The following is a 21,677-nucleotide window of genomic DNA, read 5'->3' on the forward strand; positions in this document are numbered from 1 at the left end:
ACTTTAAAAGTGCATATTAGTACCTTTTCACCCTTACAGAAGCAGATATGAAGCAAATCTTCTACTGTTTGAAGTTCTCCGGGTTCTCACCAGAACGCTGAATAGGGAGCGGCGAAGAAGTGTCATCACTTGAAGCAATGACTTGACGGTGAAAGATAGGCTTCTGACTTGCGTTGTGCAGGAGAAAGACTTAGGTGCCGCCTTACATAGGGAGCAATTCCGTCTCTAATTTGTGTGCTTGAATGCCATTGTTGTGTGCTTGAATGCCATTGGCAATTGCAATGCAATGCTGTTATTGCAATCAGGCTTCAGTATTTCTAGGAGATGTGTTTTTCCATAGCGTCAATCTGACGCAACGTCGAGAGACCGATATCAAAAAGGAACACCACAAACTTACAGGAATACTGGCGAGTTACACAAAGCTCTATAATATGACAGGTTACATCAATGTTAAGTAATTTACAAATTAAATTTACAATAACTACACTGTGTACAGTACATCTTCATGATCTTAAAGCAGAATAAGAAATCATCACATAATATTTCATTGTGTTTACGGCAGATTGAAGACCAGAAACATCCACTTATTACATTATATAAAGTCTTAGTGTGCAAGTAAATTATGTTATGCACTATATTACATATTGCTATAATCCCAGCCCTTCATATACCGACACTACATTTAAATATTATTCTATTTTCATGTACAAGCATGTATTGAGAATTCTGTACAAACAGAAAGTAATTATGCTAAATGATGACTATTTTGATGACAAATTTCAAGCTTTTTAATCTGCAATTACCCTATGTCTGTAACAAAATAATTCAAGTCAGCATGTTCTGTAAACTATTAAGATTGGCATGATATTCATCACAGGATATTAGGGGTGTAACGGTACATGTATTCATCCAATCACACAACGAATACAGCCAGTCACAGGCAATCCACACTCCAATCCAGAAGGGAGCATGTGAGGTAATGCAATGCTGTTTGCTAACTGCCACAACAGGAAAAAGTGCAGAAGAAGAACAGGGCATACGCGAATGACAGTTTGAAAACAAGTCCTCTAGATGCTTCTAATGAGTCTTTCTGTGCTCAAGGACAAAAGAGTATACTTTGATAAGCTCGCACACTCAACTGTGCGTGAAACGGAGCAGAACGCAGAAAATTAAGTATAGGAGGGTTGGGCTTAAGCTTTGAATGTTTAAATATAGTTTTAATAGAATGTTTTCATATAGTTTATAGCAAATTGTAACACTCCAAATGCACAAGTTTTATTTTTCATTATTCTATTTATTTTGTACTTTTATAACACGAGATGCTTTTCAGTTTTGTAGCTGATTATGACCAAATACCTTCTGCCTGTTTTTATCAGCCCCTCAAAAAAATATGACATATGCTATGCAAGAGTGCATTCTGTTTACTGCTTAATACACTAGGAGACTGTACTGTACCAACTACATCAGAGGGACTAAATGCCACTAAGTGGAACAAACTGTAATTTGACTACTGTCTGTTTAAAATAAATGAAAAGAAAACTAGCATTGTGGATTTGTTGCTTTTTCTGGTAACACTTTAACACCAATTCTCACTATTATTTAGTTGCTTATTAGCATGAATATTACTAGTATATTGGCTGTTTATTAGTACTTACAAAGCACATATTAATGCCTTATTCTGCATGGCCTTATTGTACATCCCTTAAACCTACCCCATACCTAAACTTAACAACCAACTAATAAGCAGTAATTAGCAGTTTGAGGTAAAAGTCATAGTTAATAGTTAGTTTTAGGGAGAATTGGACCCTAAAACTAAAGTTTGACCATTTTTCCTATTGTACCGAAATCGTACCAAACCAAGACCCCAAAACCAAGGTACGTACCGAACCGTGACCTCTGTGTACCGTTACACCCCTACGAGATTTCCTCAAATGTTTCTTGTTCATAACTCAAAAACTTGAGTAGTCTCTCTGGTAGAGGAAGAGCATTGATTTGCCTCAATCTGTGGATTCCCATTTGCTGACGAATCTTGAGTCTGCTCAGATGCATCAGTGTGCAAGGAAGTACTGAAATAGAGAGGTTTCAGTTTTTCATTTTTGTCCAATTTATTTGAAACTGAATTCAATTGCACGTTAACAATTTTAGGTTCTGCAAATGAAGAGATTAGAAAGAATTTCTCACCTGATTTTTCTTTAATACGGGCCCAATCTTTGCAGCTGTCTAGGTGCTCAGTTATTCTAGAGCAGAGTTTAACATGACCCACGTAGTCAAGTAATGTGTCTATGATGGGTCCCACACATTCGCTGACTGAGGGAGTAGAGATTATCTCACAAAACTGTAAATAAATAAAATAAATTAATTTAATTTTACAGAAAATAGTAAGAGTATGCAAATGAATTGACAATATAAATATAATAATAATATTAAATTATAGATTTTATTTACTATATTTTATTTTATAAAACATTATGAAACTATTGTATAAACAGACAGTTTTATTCAAAATGTTTTCACAGGAAAACAAAGAGACTTTTTTTTTTTTTCTTTAAACACAGTGAAATCATCTCCTAAAAAACTCTTTACCTGTACACAGTGTTCTGATGGTTCATCATTTAAATAATATATTGTTTCTCGTCCATTTCGTCTTAGTTTTATAGGGGGATGAGGATTACTGCCATATTGACAGTTAAAACATGATAGTGCATCGCAGCCATTGTCCAGTAGATACTTCAACATCAACGTGTACCTCACACAGAAAACCAAAACCGCTGGGAAGCTGGTGGGATGAGTTGGCAGCAGGGCATTGACATTAGCACCATGCTTTATCAGCAAGGCCACAATTTCCATACTTCCTTTCCTCACAGCCACTAGCAGGGGGTTGAAAATGTCCAGGTTGGGGTCAGCACCTGCCTCTAACAGCATAGTAGCTGCCTCAACGTTCCTGTTTGCCACAGCCGAGTACAGAGCTGTGCTGCGGCGATCTTCATGCATTTTTGACCAATCATTTGACAGCATGGCATTGACGTCATATCCAGCCTCAATCAACGTTTCTAGAACATCATCTCTGTTTTGTTCTGCAGCAAAATGAAGAGGACTGATGCCGGAGTATTTCACTTTGACCATGTTAGTTCTAGGGATTAGCATGGCAACAATGCTGAGGAAGATGAGAGAGATGTTTATTTCTTCATGAATAAATCAGTCCTTGAAATTGTATAAAAACCTAAAAGAAAACCAATAGGGTCACATATGTAAGGGGTTTATTTTGTCATAATGACTGGCTAAATGTACATTATCCCATTTATTACATGGCTATTTGACAAATAAATAAACACCTGGAATATAAAATAATCAATATGAAATACTGATTCTAAATCATTTTATAATTTTAACTATAGGCTATATTATCATAGAGCTTCCCCTAAGAAAAATTAGTCCCTTACAATGTACACAGCAATCATCCCAGCAATAAAGAAAACACTGCAATATCACAGTAATATTAAAATTGTAATTCTTCAAGGTCATTTTCAATAACTGAGAGATGCAAGGTATTGGCAGTTAAGTTTGTATGAAATGAGCACGAGTCTGTGGCGTGATAAGAGAGACATGAAAGTAGAGCGAGTTACCGATGAGTGCAGTGGCGTCACTTCACCAAAAGCCAAGGTATGGCGAACTCTGATGACGTCATCAAATCTTACTCCCTCGACGTGAAAAGTGAGTGTGGTGTGTCCAAAGATGAATCATATACATATATATATATATATATGTATTTATTTATATATATATATATATATATATATGTGTGTGTGTATATATATATATATATATATATATATAATTAACAGTGGAATTCCTGGTGAAAAACTACATTACCCATGATTCTGTAAAGAACGCTCCACCAATCAGAGAATCGCAGCTTTCAATCAGAACCAATCATGTTCAAGTAATCTCAAGAGCCGTGTAATATAAGTATGGAATTAACTGTTATATACTGTATAGGCCTACTAACCTCTCATGACCATTCTTTGCTGCAACATGAATAGGAAGTAATCCACTTTTGTCGGCTTTGTTAACATCAGCTCTTTTCGTCAAGAGGATCTCAACAACTTCATCATGACCATTCTTAGAAGCCTCAAACAATGCGGATGCATTATCATTTGCCTGGGTATTAATATTACCTCCTAAAGAATAGGTAACTAGGTTAATGCTACTAGATTAAAGTAAGAAATAGATTTTTTTTTTTCTCGTCTTACCTTACAAAAATTCTTACCTTTCAATATTAGGTAGTTAAGCACATCAACAGCATCACACTGAGCAGCCGTAAACAGACTGTCAATGCCATAAATATTTTTGGCACACAGCTTTGCTCCTGCTTGTACCAACATCTTACAAATCTCTAAGTTTTTGTTCCTCACTGCTTCATGTAGTGGGGTCCCGCCTTGAATACAGGCTCTGATTGGTGAAGCTCCGGATTTCAAAAGAAGCTCCACAATCTCTTCATTAGGTTTCTCGCATGCTGTATAAATCAACAGTGATGGTTTAGACCTCTTTCTGGTCATTTGTGCAGTTGTTGAGAGATATCATGCTAAAATATGCTTACCTCTGTGCAGTGGTGTCTCCCATTGGTTATTTGCAAGGTTAGGATCAGCTCCATGCTCCAAGAGATGCTTCACACAAGAAACATTTTTGCGACCCACAGCCAGAAAAAGCGGTGTCTGACTTCTGTGTGTTCGTTTGTTGATTGTATCTGGCTTGGCTGTGGGAGAGGTGGGATACAACTGTGATTTTTGAGAATGCGATTTTGGATTGGACATAATTCAGAATTGATTTATTCATCACCTCTGAGCAAAATCTTAAGGCACTCGAGATGGCCATAGTATGCAGACTCATGAAGCGGTATCCAGCCTTCTTTATTGGGTTCATCGAGATTTTTAGATTTGAAATGAACGATGTGTCGTAGAGCCTTTGCATCTCCTCTCCAAATGGCTGAGAGAAAAGGGTCTATATCACTGAAAGAACAAATAAGAGAATCTTAAGAATAGGACAGTTCAATCCATGAGCATGATAGCACTTTTCACTATTGTAAGTTACACCGTTATGCCAGTAGTTGGCATAACGGAGTGAGCCATTCAAACAATTCATTCAAAAACATTGATACATTCATGAAGTAAACAATATGGTGTGCCATTCATTCGGAAATGCATTTTGGCTGAGCAAAGATTGACAAATTAATGGGAAATGTTGTGTTTGAAATGTAAGTTACCTGCTAACTGAACTGTAATAAGTAAGCAATAAGGTACAAGAGGCTGTGCTGTATCGTGAATAAGTCAGCTTCCGCTTTGCATTGTGCCTAACAACGACCTTCTGCCGTGACTTATTCACCTTACAGCACTAGCCTCGAGTACCTTATTGCTTTTCTAAAACGGTTACCACACAATACAAATATTAGCACACAAGCCAAAAATATGTATCAGTGCAACCTACATGAAGTAAACTTTCACTAAAAGCCTTCCTTCCACTGGAAAAAATAGTCCCTGACCGTGAACAGCAACAGAAGTTACATTACTACGCCATTAGATTGCGCCGCAGTGTTTATGAGTGTGTCAATCAGTAGTAGCAAAGACTTTTACATTGAAAAGACTGAATTGTTGTGAACACAGAACAAGACGCAACCAGGACACAACTGACAAATGCTTTGACTAGCGCCGTCAGTCACGGAAAACCTCTTAACTGTTAAAAGGACAAGATAATACATCGGACATTTAAACAGATTTTTTATTATGAACACAGAACTGACTGACCTGAAGGAAAATGCTAAATCTGAATGCAGGTAATAAACTTGCTCACTCGATCTCTTTCTCACAATACTCTTCTACATAATACAGTAAGCTTCAATGAACAATATCAATTGAGAACATAAAGTTTACATTGCTAAGAGTGGTTGCCAAGGGTGATGTGTAGTGATACACAGAACCATTGGGTGAAGCGGTCATAGCCGTGTTTTATCATGAATAAAACACAGCTATTGACCAACTGTTTTATAAAAAAGCAGTATTACACTTGCAATTGTGCTGTTGGTCTTAATATCAGTAATAGGTCGCTGCTAATCAGAACCAACAGTACACACACACATTGAATGAGATCTTCCCTGCCACTCACTTCATAGGCTCCACTGTGACCTGCAGGTGTCCATTGTACCTTGTCCAGGCAATCACCTTGTCTTTGTCCTTACTGAAGTAATGATCTTGACAATCTCTGTTGATTTGTGCACACTTATTCTCACTGAAAGAAGGACAGCAATAAAGTTTCGGTATTTAGAGATGTAAAAGAGATTTTTGTAGGCGATTGATTACTTGAAGCATAGTTGTGAATAACAAGAGGAAAAAAATCACTTGGGGGGGTTTGCCGAGTTAGGGATGAATTGTGGTCTTTGTGTAGGGCCAGCTGGCTCTGTGTGGGTATGCAGTTGTCGGTCCTGCCATGGGGTTAAATTTGTATCAGCTAGACTTCGCTCAATAGCTAACTGGAGCAGCTGTTGTTCAGACATGTGTACATAAGCACTATAGTCCTCTAGGTCTTCATTTGTTGTCCTTGAAGCAGCCATTGTTGCTCTGGCTACTGCCATTTTGCACCTGTGATAGTAAAATGCTCAGAAATTTTGACAGGAGAAATAATGTAGGCGTAATCAATCACACAAACTGTCAAGACAAATTAGCTTCAAAATTAATTAAAATACCAGGTTAACATAAAAAAAGAAAAAGAAAAAAAATCTCTTTTTCAACTGCACACCAGATCCCTTACTTCTTAGGTTCCATAATTCCTAACATCAACATTATAATTCATTGCTATTAAAAAATCCACCTACCTTTCTGCAGGATATCAATAATTTTTAGGTTGAATGTGTGCATGTCGTTCTGCTCCTTCCTCTGTATGACAGCTGCTCTTGCTTGCTTTATGAAGAGTCTGATTCCACGTCACGATGTAAACAAACTGATAATCTTATAAATATATCTGCCTGGCTTGCATGTGATTCATTATAGCTTGTCTGGCCTAGATGTGACATGATATTCTTTGCACATGGGCCAAAAAACAGGAAGAACAGCCGAACTAGTATTGGATTGGTCTACTTTGGTTTTGAAACTGGTAAAATCACCTTTCCCCCTGAATTAGAAAACAACATTTAACCCTGAATTTCTATAAATTTGCTCTAAATGATAATCCATGTATAAACCTTGCAGGACAGGACTTTATTCAGACAGGAATATAATATGAATGATTATATATAAATGTGCTTCTGTGAAATAATGGCTGTTTTTATTTGTACATTGCATTTGAACATTATACTCTCTATAATAAACTATGCTGTAAAGATGTACATTGTGTCCTATGATGACCACTATTCAGATTTCTACATGCATTACAAATCTACAGTCACATTTCTTCATAGTTAAATCATTTTGTGCTCTATGATTGAGAGACCCTATTTTCAGAGACAGCTGTCTCTGAATGCTTGCATGTGCTGGAAACCTCTCTGTGACTCTGTAAACATCTCAGATGGACATTCACCTCCTGTCCTATTACATGACTCATCTGTTTCATCTGTATTGGTGTGGCAATGAAAAGTTTGGAGCTTCAAAACAGTGCAAGTAATTATGAAATCTGAAGGTAGATATGATGATAATAATAAACCATATTTATGATCATCTTTTGATCCAAACATGCAGTTCTGTCTGTAAATTGGTGGAATTAAAAATTATATTGATGCTGAATTAAGGCAGCAAGGAATAGTGTGTATGTATGCAAGTGCTTTTGGTTATATGACTATCTCTATGCTCAAAGTTTTGTCCTTTAACACACTAGAGCTGTACGGTTAAATCATTCAGTATATGTTTAATGTGTTATAGGCAAATTTATATTATTTAGTAATAATTTATTTCAATAATTAATTTATTCATTCAAAATAGGATGACTGCTTTGAATTTATAAATTATTGAAATAAACTTATCAGCTAGTTGTTGTAAACATGTTACAATTTAAGCTCCAATGGATGAATTTAAAGGGATAGTTCACCCAAAAATGAAAATTTTGTCATCATTTACTCACCATCAAGTTGTTCCAAACCTGTATAACCTTCTTTATTCTGCTGTACACAAAGGAAGATATTTGGAAGAATGTTTGTAACCAAACAGATCTCGCCCCCCCCCCATTGACTACCATAGTAGGGAAAATAAATACTATGGTAGTCAATGGGGGGGCGAGATCTGCTTGGTTACAATCATTCTTACAAATATCTTCTTTTGTGTTCAGCGGAACAAAGAAGTTTATACAGGATTGGAACAACTTGAGGGTGAGTAAATGATGACAGAATTTTCATTTTTGGGACTATCCCTTTAATTGTACAGACTCCCGCTGGTTTCTAATGTATAAAATCAGTACATTGGCACCACCATGTGGTTAAAATATGTCAAACACCCAAATTTTTACCTATAAGATTAAGATATTTTTTTTATTCGCACTCATTATTCTGATCATTAACAAAACTTAGCAATACAAATCATTACAGAACTCCTCTTATAATAAGCAAGCTTTTTCGTACGTAACTAAACTAAATACATTGGTTTAGTCAAGTCAAAATATATTTTAAAAGGCAAAATCAACCTGAGAGAATCCACCAACTAAAGTAATTCAGGTAGAAATAGCTCCTTAAGGTAACAACAACTCCACATTTACACTTTTTACAATATAGATTATGCAGTAAAATAATGGTTGCCATGGATTTTTCAGTTACAGTAACATTTTATTAATGTTGGATGAATTCGAGGCACTGAATCAGTGAGGTCACTGAAGTCTGTGAGGGCTTTCCTTTACTAGAAATAAGAGACCCTCAGACATATCATATGAAGTCATGACTGGACATTTAATTTGATATATTCAGAGAGACATTCAGATATCTGAGACAGCACATGTTGAGAGGAGTATGAACAGTTGACTTGTCAATCTAGCAGTGATATGAGAAACTTAAGTCAGGGGGATACATGGATTCTTTGAGATCCCAGTGGTAGGGAGATTTAACCTTTCCAGCTGACCTGATATGACCTGTTATCCAAGAGGGATATAAAAAAGATAGTGAAGGTTTCTGTAGGTCAAAGTAACATTTAGTTCCTTCACATGTACTTGTAGCAACATGTGCTTATAAATAGGTCTGTGAAATATCCAGACTCTTGCATGAGTTCTACAACACAGAGTTAATGATAATTCAGTAGACATTTCACTGACTCAATTTTGGATGCTGAAGACTGACACTTTACCACTTAGAACTTGTGCCAATTAATTTGTATCATCACTTGGAAGAGCCCAATCGTGGCTGTTTTACAGCAATACATAAACAATACTGAGTCTGATGAGCCTGCCAGCAAAATATTTATCCTTTACAAAAATGAATTGCAATGACATTGCATTACTTTAATCCATACGGTTAAATATGTAGTTTTGTGTAGTGATATGATGCTGTGCTACACACACAATACAAAATTGCTAAAATGATTTAGTACTGTTGTATACAGTACAACTATTTCAATAAAGCGTACTTGAAGTCCATTGTATAGTTGCAGTTCCGATTTGACTTCCCCATAATTTAATTGCATTCGCTGCAGTGCAAATAAGTTCAGTGTAGTGCAACTGCAGTTTAGGACACTACGTTTTATAGTTAAATGGCATACAGGTTTATATCGATACATTATAACTATAGTTCAGTCAAATGCTGCAATTTTTTTATAATACACCTGCAGTTTAACAGCTGTACTGCAAAATGGACTAGACTGCAGTTGAAACGGAAGTCATGATAGTCTTTTCTTCCCTATTGTGATGAATATATGAGCTTCTCGAACAAGAAAAAAGAACAACATAGGGCAGGACATTGTGGTTTGTTATTGCTGTGATCTCATGTGAGTGACCCTTGCACCAGTAAAGAGAAATGTTGATGCAAGAGAGAGGGAAGTTAATTAAAGATTATGAGGGGTTTCATGGTGACTTTAATGACTGCAATATCTGCAGTTGTTGACAAGGTAAATGTGGCAATTTTCATTTGCCAGCTAAAAATAAAATGTAAAAAAATGTGTAGTAAAAGTAAAAAAGGGTGGCAAATGGAACTTTACTTTTCTTTTTCATTTTTACAGTGTAAATGTGATCATTTAGACGTAGTATTAATGCAGTTTTCACTTTAGCAGTGTTTTAGTGTGTTAAAAAATGCAGTGACCAAGTTACCACACTGTGTGTTAAATGTGTTAGCCTGAATTACTGTGGTAGGCACTGGTTTACAAGTTTACACAATGAGTTAAACGTCACACTTAAAGCCGAAGGTTTACCCGGAATTAGCCATATTTAGAATATTATGTCGTAAGTGAACGTAATCAATTACAACACGACGGTCAAAACCATTCGATAGTTGTGCTGTTCTGAATCCATTTTAGATGACGAACTTCGACTCAACGCTCTGACGTTCCAACCGCTCAGAGCTGCTGTGGCATGCTGTCTCCATGGAAACCTGTTTAGTTGGTGCAGTGCGTTTGCGTGGTTTGAATATTCCTGCTTGCTAGCACATCCACAATATAAAAGACGTAGCTTTTATGAAATGATCCTTTTACCATTTGAGCTAGATTTACAGAGGATTATTTGAGATGGGTATGAAATAGGCTAAATGCACGGCTTTCTGAAGGGGAGCTTTTTCGACAGGCCTTTTTTTTTTTCCAACTTTGTTGTCGTATCATTAGCGAGCTAACGTCAACCGAGGCAGGCGAACAGGTATGTGCGACCTGGTTAAACTGCAAATGTAGTTCACGGCACGCTATCTGCTGATGTTAGTGCTATCTTACATTTAGCACCCATCAGGAATATCAGGGACCTCTTCTTCATATGACAACAGCCATATCTGAATTGTTTTCCCATCAGCGGGGGAAGGATTTTATTATTGATCACCAGCACGCGCTGACCACAAGCATTCGACATCTCGAGCTGCTCCAGTGGGGAAACGCACACCAAATCCATCTTTTTCTCGGAAAGTTAGCAACACTTTTATCGCAGGAATCCCTTACAATGTGCCGTCAGCGCACGCGCGTCAGCTGAAAGCGCGTGTAGAAACTGCACAAACAATTGAACACCACGCAAATAAATTAGTGATAGATCAAGCTTTGAAACCAGTGGAACGGATTGTCGTGGGAGGACCATCCTCTCTTCATCAAAGACATCACATCAGTCATTTACTGTCAAGGAGCCACAATAATGACAGGACTTTGACATCCGCCTCTGACACATTGACGAAGACACTTAGGACAGATGTTTGTCAGGAAAATGACACCGAGTCAGTCCAGTTTGTTTGGAGAGATAGATGACCTGCAGGACCTTACTTTCATCGAGAGACCCATACGCAGGAGCCTGAAGGTATGTATAATGCCATTTTCTTCTGTCAATACATGACTAAACTATTTGTTTCGTATTATATTCGTTGGCTGCTTACCATACAATACTGTGATAATGAGACATTTAATGATTCAACACTTATGTCTAAGAGTGCGCTACAGATGATTTCTTTAGGGAAAACGTTCACGCTTTTTGACGTTGTCGCTTATTTTGTTGCGCGCGCCACGACCTTTCGACATTATCGCGTCATACAATCTAGCCTATTATCTTTATTTGAAGTAGTAACTGCACTAGCATCCTTAGGGAAGGACGGGGGTTGCCCACTTCAGTCTGCTGAGTGACGCAGTTTCTGTCAGCTGTCCGCATCACTGCTTCGCCTCCTCGTTCTCGCGCCTCACCACTGCGGATTAGAGGATTTCCACTTAAAATCATAACGTTATTCACATTACTACCTCGAATTCCTTCATGTACAGCGGTAGCAGTTGTGTGAACGTCGTGTTGTGCAATCATGTACCTGGCAGCAGTGAAGTTAAGCAAGGATACTCTCTCATCTCTCAGCATCACGTATGCGGGAATAATGCAACGCCTACAGAGGGGGCGGGTGTTTTCTGTGCCTTATCTTTTTTTAATGGGGAGGTTCCAAAGAAAAGCATCGTGGCTCTGAGAGCCCTAAAGTAATAGACTAGGCTCCTACACATGGCTCCCGTCCCCCACACTATCTCTTCCCACGCAGTCCCTCATGCCTCGCATCCTGCCTCCCTGCAGCCTCCTCACATATTTGGCTGAGTCATCTGTAATGGAATCTTGCCCAATTACTGGCCATTCTTTATTTAAGATGCACTACTTTTGTGAATTTTCGCCTTTGCTTTGGAGACACTCAACGTTTTGTGCTAATAACTTTTGTTTCCTTCTTTATTAAAGTACTGTGTTTGGTAGAGTGCAGATAGCAAGACCAGGTTTTAAAGTTGTCATCTTGCTTCCCTCATTTGCAGACTGCAGAAGAGATTGACAAGCTCACTGTGGATGAAGATCTGAATGACATAGAGCGAGCAGTCTACCTTCTCAGGTAAAATATGACCCATTTGTGGCACTGGTACTATAATAAATCTTTTCTATTATTTTTTTAGGGCTATGTTTGTTAGTTTTGAAATTGCTAACGTTCCTAGCATTGCTAGGATTATCTCAGCAGTTAGCACCCCTAAAAATTTGCGATTACACTTTTACGTAACCATTTTACATCATTCAAGTTGTTTTAAAGTTGTGATGTAATGGACGAAGCGCCAGATAATTTAATACATATTGTGATGTACATCTGAGTAAAAAGATTATCAATTATATATCAATATTGATTGGATGGAGGCAATCTTGTTTGTTAGTTTGTATGAAAGACGTGGGGTTTAATTAAAAATATTAAACACATGCACAGATTAATTGTTCACAATACGATCATTAAGAATTTTAATTTCATACTAACTTTAAATTTCATTATATATTATCTATCCTTCTAGTCTCAGTCATTGGTCTCTGTTCCAGTCATTTACAAAAAAAAATACAACCAAGTATGTCACTATTATTACTGACTGATATACATTTACTGACAACCAGTTGCAATTTTTATTTATTTAAAAAAATATAATCACTTGAGAAAGATTCAAACTTGCAGCCTCTCAAGTCACAAAATTTCATGCTTAGGAAGGGAGCATGAAAATTTTATTCACTATATCATTTTTTGCATCATTAGTCAAGTCTCTGCATCCTAGATTGTCTAAATCAGTTGTGCTCAGTGCTGTTTCTTTCCACTTGACACTCGGTTGGAAACTCTTTACCCATGCCAGCATTGTTGGCTACAACTGTTTAGCCAAATGTTTATCTTGGGTAAGCTGACCGCACAACAACTTCTCAGTGCTTACTGACGGGCACAGAACATCCAGCTCAGTGGGTCAGGGCAGGTGGTGTCATCGCCGCTGTACTAGTCTTATGAATAATGTATCCCTTGAATGGTCTCTCATTGATATCTAGGCAGAGCTAGCTTATCTCGAAGGACTTTGGGGAGTCACCACTCTTAAGTTTCCATGTTACTGTCGCTCAGATGCAGGTTTAGCAGTGATATGGTGTTATCTGATCATTAAAGTTGAATGGATCTGGTGCTGATTACTGGGGAGACAGAGTTAAAATTTGATCAGATTTCCCCAGAATCTGCACATCTAGGCACATCTAGATCTTACAATATTATGAATTTATAGTTAGCAAATGCACATGCTTGGTCAAACTTTGTCTTGTGAAGTTTTAGTCAAGACAATTTTAAGGATATTGCGAGCTGTTTACAAAACGCTACAAATATTATATCAGAGGATATAATTTAATGGCCTGATTGTATTTGTCTGTTTGTGTTGCTCTTATCAGCATTAGGGGCTTTCGCACTGAATAGTTCTAGGAACTCAGTTATAGGAACCAGCCACTAGGATAGTTCCCCGGGAACTAATTTCTCCCCTGGGCCATGTTCCTAGTTGCATTTGCACCGGGAATAGGAACTCTGAAGTGGCCGACAGTGGCGTCTTTAAGCACAGCGTTTACAAAAGCTAAAAACCTGTGGATGGAGGATGCCGTGATGGGAGCTGTGTTTGTTGTGTGTCGTGGGTTTCGTGATAACGGAGATGGAATGTAAACGCATAATTTATGCGACTGAAAGAGCAAAAAAGTGGAGCTAAGAGACAAAATCTGACAACTTTCAGTATTAGATATCATCAAGGCGGAGAAAAGAACACAACCCTGCAAAAAAAACAGGTAAATGTCGTTATCGCTGTTTTCCATGTTCGAGAAGACATGCTTGACATGTTTGACGTGCATTTGACCAATCAACGAACACTTACTTCACTGATAGTTCCTATAGTGCTGGTTTAGACCCTACTCTGAAGTAGGAGCTAATTTAGTTCCCCCAAAAGCAGTTCCTAAAACTAAAATCATTCCTAGTTCCTGCGGTGCGAACACAGCAAAATCCAGGTACTTTAGCCAGTAGTAAACTAATTAGACATTAGTAAACTAATACAAAAGGGGACTACAGGCACATCGTATTTTAAAAGAGGTTTATATATCATGTTTAGAGGTCCTTGAAAATATATATTCATTTTGATGTTGATATTTTTGTACATTTGCATTAACGCAGTCATTCTAATCTAAAGCGACTAGATTTCTATCAGTCCCTGCATTCCCTGGGAATTAAACACATGACCTTGATGTTGCTATCGCCATACTTTATTGTATGAGCTACATGAATGCTCAGTTGGTATATAGTTATAGACATATTTTCACTTCAGCAGTCTAGTTAGAGCACCATTGTTTTTGCCATGTGATTTATGGAGTCAACTTCTAGGTCAAAGTCCAACTGCCTCTATTCAGTTTATGTTCCAGTTCATGATATACATTATATATTGGTTTCTTGGTACTTGAACAACATAGCAGTACTTGACCTGTAATGTGGTTACATGATGTATGTATGCCTTCATTCTAAAAAAAACGCTTGGGCCAAATATCCAAAACTCTTTCATGTTATGCTTTTTGACCCAAAACTCAGACACTTCCCTCTTTTGGAAGATCTGATATTGTCCCTCTTTAACCTATAAAACTCTATATTGCTCCTTGCCTGTGCTAATTAAATGCCAGAGTCTGTCCACAGCCCGACTCCCTCGGGTGGCAAACTAGTTCTGAGAACAATTTAATTGCCCCTGTTCGCTGTCATTTGGCAAGTAAAAGCAGGCTGCCAGAGCATCTGTAAGATGACAGGAAAGAGAGGGCTTGTTAAGAAATGGATGGATGTTTAAAAGAAGAGGTGTTTCTGATGTGCAGACACCTCATAGATTATGGTTACACAAACGTGGTGGCATCTTATTGAGGCATTTTTAGCATTTTGCACACTTTAGGATATTTATTTTGTATTGTATAAACCAATATCATATTTCAGTGTATCAACACAGTTCTTGATGTACTTAACTCAGTTAATAGTGTCTAGTTGTTTGTCTTCTATGACAACAATGTAATTGTTCTGAATTTAAAAGCTTGAATAATCCACCTTGATATCAAGTAACTCAACTGTCAACTGGCAGGCTGACATGAGGCCTATGTCATGATATTGTTATTAATCTCACTGTCGTACACAATTTTAAATGTAACTTTTAAATTCCTTGCATACTGTCAGGTTAAATGCTATTTTTATAACTTCAGTAGCATAAAATGCTATGTTATTTAATTTTTGTATTTAATTTTAATTTATTTTTGATCAAAGTACATTTTTAAGCATTAAGGTGCAGTCACATTAGCAATATTTCAGCGAAATTTTGCGGACAAGAAAAATCCATTGTCTATTGTCACACAGAACACACTTTCCCAGCTGTCTGTTGGTCAGTGCTACGAATTTGCATGACCAACTTGAACATGAGCGAAATCTGCATGGGGAACTTTTTCACCCTCAAGCAGAACTTCTAAACTAAAGGTGAACTTGTTATCATTTACAAGAGGTACATTTGGAAAAATGTTATTTGGTTCCTTTAACAGTGATTCCCCTGATATTGTATGTAGTTGAATTTTGCATATCATTGGGGCATAATTCACAAATATGTTACTCTATGCTACAACAATATGAAAGATTATAAAACTCTGGAATTGTGTATTTCAGTGACAGTTTGAGTAATAGGTAAACAGTGAGAGATTTTTTTCCGTCCTGGTGTGCTGATGTCAGGAAAGGCATTAAATGCTCTTTCTGAGAGTCATACTGATGAGGCTGCAGTTTTTTAGGACATGATTTTTGTTGTTTATGTCAGGACATGTTTCTTTAAAGCAGTCTCTTAGGGTATTGTATACTCCAAAGTTTTGGTTAGCATGGTCCTGTTAGCACTGCTGGTGGTTCTAAAAAGCATTGTCTACATTGACGGTCATTAAAAATAGCAATTTTTTGTGTACATGAATTGGTCAATCTTCAAAACATTGATATTCCTTCAAGAGCATTATGGAATGAAGAAGGATGTGTATAATTGAAAAGAAAATGTCGCTTTGGAAATGTAGGGAATGAAATGTTTGTTCACAGACAGACTGCAAATAGCCTGTGCTCTTCACTTTCTTCCCAGAATCATCATTGGCTCTGCTGTGGTTGGAAGGATTAGAGAGGCTGCCAGTTGTAAACTAATTGCTAAGTGGGCTTTGTTTAGGTTTCATTACAGTCCTGCTGGCTCAACAATCAACTGCCGACTCATTTCTTTTGGAGGGGGAGAAATCAAACAGTGTGTCACTTTTTGCCACTGTGCTGTCTTCTCAAGCTTTTTTGCTCTCTCCCAACTATGTGTTGAATCTCTAGACACACTTGAGCTCAGCTAGGGTTTGATGTGTGTTGTTTCACAGTTCTCTTTTCATAGTTTCTAAACACAAGGTAAAGTGTTTCCAAAATAGGCCTTTCTAAACATATTTTGTCAAATAACCCACCATATGAAAGGAAGATAAGATTGTGAATGAGATTATTCAATTGAGATTAAATGGAGACATTTTTGGAGTCTTTTAGGTTTCAGATTTTCTCCTTGGAAATGTACCAATGTAATCTCACATTTGCCTCCTCTAGGAATTCAGATTTGCCAAAGTCTGTGATCAGCAGTTATAGATTTCAATAGGAAATCAAACATTCCTCACCAAATTCTTCCTAAATCAAATTATCCTATCACAAGACGAAGAAGATGAAGACGAAGGTACACAGGATCCAATACGAAGTGATTTTAATAATACAGTAAACACAGGAACAGACAGAAGGTTTAATAGTGCATGTGTGAAACAGGGGTAGACACACACACAACACCCAAACATCGACCAACCACTGAAGGGTGAAACAGAGCAATTTAAATACACATTGATAATGGGATGATAATGAACAAGTGTGATGATTTGATGAGTGTCCATGAGAACTGATGATTGGCGGGAAACTAAGACAAAGAAACACATGTGACTGATGAAAACAAACTGAAAGTCCATGAAAACAGAAACTAACTGAACATGTGTAGCATTATGCCCCCCCGAAAAGGTGCAACCTCGAGCCACAACAGCAGACAAGGAAGGGAAGGTGGGGGCTCTGGAGTTGGGCGAGGAGGTGCCGAAGGGATGGTGATAGCAGGCAGTGGAGGGATGGTGACAGACAGACGAATACGAGACCCCGGCGGCGATGATGGTCGACGTCCGAAGGCACAGACCCAGAGCCAACAGCCCACAGTGGAGTCGAGGGAGGGAGGAGCCAAGGTGGAGTAGAGGCTGAGTAGAGCCAGATAACCCCAGGACTGGGGCGATGCTGGTGTGATGGAGGCCTGAGGCATACCCAAAGGGAAGGAGGAGCCGTAGGGGTGGAAGAACAGAGCATAGCGGAAGACCAAGGGGGAGCCGGTGGGATGAGGGAACCTGGTGGAGTCGAAAGGCAGAGGGTGTCTGGTGGAGCCAAAGGTGAGAGGAGCCAAGGAGGAGCCGACAGGTTGACGAGCCGAGACAGAGCGAGCTGATCAGAAGCCGGAAGCGGAACCACAGGATCCATTCGCTTAGGCACTGATGGTGGTTGCTTGACCTGCGGCTTGACATCACAGCATGGCATTCCAGGAGATGGAGAAGGGCTACAAACCTTCAGCAGAGGCGGGGCTGGTGGACTGGCTTAGAAGGGCAGTGACAGAGGCAGATGGAGACTTGAGGAGATTGATGGTAGAATATAGTCCATTGTGCTGTCTAGAAACAATGATGAGGATTCCGCACAAACAGATAAATCAGGATCAAAAAATGTTCTTTGTGCTGTCTGGAAACAGCGATGAGGAACATGAAAAAGGGTGGGATAGGGTGGGAGATTAAACCTCTGTACTGAAGTCCATCAGCAATTCCTTAGTCTCTGTTTCCACCAGTATACCCTTGGCCACAAATGTTTCAGGCTCACACCCCTGGTCAGACTCACTGGGGGGCTCCTCTTCTGGGGCGAGGGTCAGAGCTGTCCACTGATCCTCGGGCTCTGGCTGATGCGTCGTGGTGGGTGGTAGCTCTCCATCTGTGGGGGGCACACACAATTCCTCCGTGGTCACAGGTGGTAAAACAGGTTCTGTGTCCGGCTGTGTTCTGGACCTGGGGTAGACACTCTCCACTCTCTCACCAGATGATGGCGTCCCTCCAGTTTAATCCAGAGGTCTCTGGGAGTTCTATGGGATAGTGGTAGTTAGACCCGATCCAAAACAAAGACTTCAGGGTCTCGTTGTCAAAGGGGCTGGTGATGGCATGAAGACAGAAGTTTTCCGTGTAACAAAGAAAATCCAGGCTCTCACGAGCGTTCACAGTGAATTTGGCTGCATAATCCGTCTTTGGTCAGTCAATCTGTCACAAGACGAAGAAGATGAAGACAAAGGTACACAGGATCCAATTCGAAGTGATTTTAATAATACAATAAACACTGGAACAGATGGAAGGTTTAACAGTGGGTGTGTGAAACAGGGGTAAACACACACACCACAATCAAACATCGACCAACCACTGAAGGGTGAAACAGAGCAATTTAAATACACAATGATAATGAGATGATAACAAACAGGTGTGATGATTTGATAAGTGTCCATGACAACTGATGACTGGCTGGAAACTAAGATAAAGAAACATGTGAACATGAAAACAGAAACTAACTGAACATAAGTGTATCCAAGCCAGTGTTGTTACATTTTTTTTTTTTTTTTGCTACATTCATTTAATTTTATGGCGCCATTGAGTATGTTAACATATGTTCTATTTTTCTATTAATTTTATAAGAAAAATATCAGAGATCTCCATTAACTCTCTTGAGCTATGAAAAAGCAACTTCGAAATGCAATCGAATGTTCTTCTGGGTTAGGGCCATTGGATATCGTTCACTCACCAGGGAAATCTAATTACAAATGCGAGCGTAGCTCTTTTTACTTTCTGACCACTTTCCAGCTAGGACCTGGCCGGAGCAAACAGAAACTCAAGGCTCACGGCAGTGGGATTGTGTTTCCAAACCATTCAGCACCTGGTCTTTAGCTGGTTATCTCTTTCATCCTCCTATAGATGCCAGCTGCTCTTCTCTCTGCATGGTACCTGTGTCTTTTAGTGTATAAACACAGGCATTGCTAAGGTGCTGCACATTATTGACCATATTCAATAAGTGAACAAAGCATGACCACATTACTCTCTTTTTAGACAAACTTGGCAGCAGGTCATGCTGTTTCTTGGTTATTAAATAACCCTCTGCCAACAAAGGACACAGGAGGACAACCTATCCCTGAAAAAGTAATGAATACCTGTTTATAGTTCATTATTCAGCACAACAGCACACATGAGAGACTGATAGACATGAGAGTGTTCAGAGAGAGCAGGATGTCTGGGAGGTTCAGCTGCATTAAGCTTCAGAGGGTTCTGCTTCAATGGTAGAAACAACTACAGCACAATGGTTCTATAAATAATCAGAGCATGTGGGCATTTCCTTCATCTTTATGGCTGCATCAATTGCAAGTTTCATCCAAAATAAAATGGCAAAATTGTTTTAAAAAAAATTGAAAGTGCACCAAAAAGTTCATGGATATGTTGTGCTCTCTTATCTTCCTAATCAACCAAATGTTCTTGGACTTACTGACATGTATTGGTGCAAAAGTTTATTAGCGAAATTTGAATTGTTAGAATCCCTTGGTCATGTGATCTCAAGATGATGGCCACTGTGAGGGGTGACCCGCCTTATGTAGAATAACATGCCTTATTTTATTTATTTATTTATTTAAAGCTACTGATGTGGCTGGAGTATTCATCCCATGTGACTGTACATCATTTCTGTCAAAAGTATTCATGTCTAGGTCTAAAACTTGGTCTTAAGTGGGTAAAATGATTTTGAGCACCTTTGAAGTTCTTTAAAGAGATTTTGTCAACTCTGTTAAAGAACCTTTAAAGAAGCTCTTCGTAGTGGCTGGTTATTGTTTGTGAATGCAGACTAGACATATAGACATAGGCTCTCATATAGACATTGAGGTGATAAGGAAGCCATCTGTCTCCTAGAGACAAGATAATGGACCTACAAGGAAAAATCTTTTTTTTTTATCACTCAGTGCAGCGTCAATGCTGGGCACAGCGGTAGTTCACTGGCATTTAAAGCATTTACATAGAAGGCATTTAGCAGACACTCCAATGCAGAGCAATATACAAAAAGTGCTTTGGTTTCAAATAAGAGACCATTGTGATCAACAGACAGCAAGCATGCAACTCAGAGCATCATCTGCTACAGTAGGAAATAAGTGCTTCCTAAACAAATGCAAGTAATGTGAATTAGTACAAGGAAAGCTCATATACAATATTATACATATACATATATTGTATACATATACAATAAAACTAATGAAAAAAAGCCAACATAAGTTGTTTTTTTAATTAATCCAAGTATCCTTGAAAAAGCAGAGTCTTGACCCTGCATCTGAAGATTGGAATTGAATCATTGTCCTATAAATAAAATCAAATGTTCTCTAGTTTCCCTATTTATGCAGTCAGCAATGAGGCCCTGTAAAGAAAAAAAAACAATTCTTGGTTACCATAGTTATCCATTGTTCCACAGGGAAAAATATCTTGTAGATTTTTGGAACAAAAACATTGCAAAAAGTTTGTGTGGACAAGGAGATTTCAGGAGATTCAATTGATCCAAGACTTTCATTCATCTTCACAACACAAATGAAGATATTTTAAATGCAGCCTGAGCAATTTCTGTCCCTCCGTTGACAGCTACGCAACTACCACTATGACGCTTCAAAAAGTCCATAAAGAGATCGTAAAACTAATCCAAATGAATTTTCTGAAGAAACTTGATTGCTTTATATGATGAACAGATTTAATTTAGGCTTTTGTTCACATATAAATATTGCTCAACCGAACCTGCATGACGCGCACAAACAAACCTCATTGGTTCTTGTGGAAGCTCAAATGTGCTGCGTAACACGAGAATGAACCTCATTGGTTCTCGCACGTCAAGCGAACATGCTTGAGCTTCAGTTTACCATAACTGATGTGTGCCTTGATGAATGTTTACATGTGAATATAGGCCTAAATTCAATCTGTTCATCATATAAAGCGATCATGTCTCTTCAGAAAATTTGGACTAAACCACTCAAATCATATGGATTAGTTTTACAATCTCTTTATGAACTTTTTGAAGCATCAAAGTGGTAGTTGCGTAGCTGTTAACGGAGGGACAGGAAGCTCTCAGATTTCATCAAAAAGATCTTCAT

The 21,677-nt window shown here is 38.4% G+C and overlaps 2 protein-coding genes across 3 annotated transcripts in view; one reads left to right on the forward strand and one right to left on the reverse strand.

Annotated features, from left to right (window-relative positions):
• Positions 1 to 405: 405 nt before the first annotated feature.
• On the reverse strand, positions 406 to 6,982 carry asb2a.2 (ankyrin repeat and SOCS box containing 2a, tandem duplicate 2). Its single transcript, XM_051876374.1, has 10 exons — positions 6,863 to 6,982; positions 6,390 to 6,629; positions 6,157 to 6,279; positions 4,837 to 5,006; positions 4,598 to 4,753; positions 4,268 to 4,513; positions 4,007 to 4,178; positions 2,584 to 3,154; positions 2,182 to 2,335; positions 406 to 2,066 (listed from the first exon to the last, which is right to left on the reverse strand). The coding sequence occupies exons 2-10, from the start codon at positions 6,620 to 6,622 to the stop codon at positions 1,915 to 1,917; spliced, it is 1,977 nt and encodes a 658-aa protein (XP_051732334.1). The 5' UTR covers positions 6,623 to 6,629; positions 6,863 to 6,982; the 3' UTR covers positions 406 to 1,914.
• Positions 6,983 to 10,454: 3,472 nt separating this feature from the next.
• ppp4r4 (protein phosphatase 4, regulatory subunit 4) overlaps positions 10,455 to 21,677 on the forward strand; it is a 28,258-nt gene continuing 17,035 nt past the window's right edge. The window contains exons 1-2 of one of the 2 annotated variants that reach the window (XM_051875452.1): positions 10,455 to 11,433; positions 12,405 to 12,478. In XM_051875452.1, coding sequence (XP_051731412.1) covers positions 11,329 to 11,433; positions 12,405 to 12,478 — 179 coding nt within the window. In that variant the 5' untranslated portion in view covers positions 10,455 to 11,328. The remainder of the gene's footprint in view (positions 11,434 to 12,404; positions 12,479 to 21,677) is intronic. The other variant, XM_051875453.1, reaches the window with a different exon arrangement.

This window comes from Ctenopharyngodon idella, chromosome 20 (assembly GCF_019924925.1).
Source record: "Ctenopharyngodon idella isolate HZGC_01 chromosome 20, HZGC01, whole genome shotgun sequence".
Taxonomy (NCBI): Eukaryota; Metazoa; Chordata; class Actinopteri; order Cypriniformes; family Xenocyprididae; genus Ctenopharyngodon; species Ctenopharyngodon idella.

What these genes read in the sequence shown, in the direction of transcription:
- asb2a.2 (XM_051876374.1), bottom strand. Translation starts at nt 6,622, where the DNA reads ATGGCAGTAGCCAGAGCAACAATGGCTGCTTCAAGGACAACAAATGAA. An exon ending in AACTCGGCAAACCCCCCCAA is followed by an intron (nt 6,280 to 6,389) that starts GTGATTTTTTTC and finishes TCCTTCTTTCAG; the next exon opens with TGAGAATAAGTGTGCACAAA. An exon ending in GTCACAGTGGAGCCTATGAA is followed by an intron (nt 5,007 to 6,156) that starts GTGAGTGGCAGG and finishes TTGTTCTTTCAG; the next exon opens with TGATATAGACCCTTTTCTCT.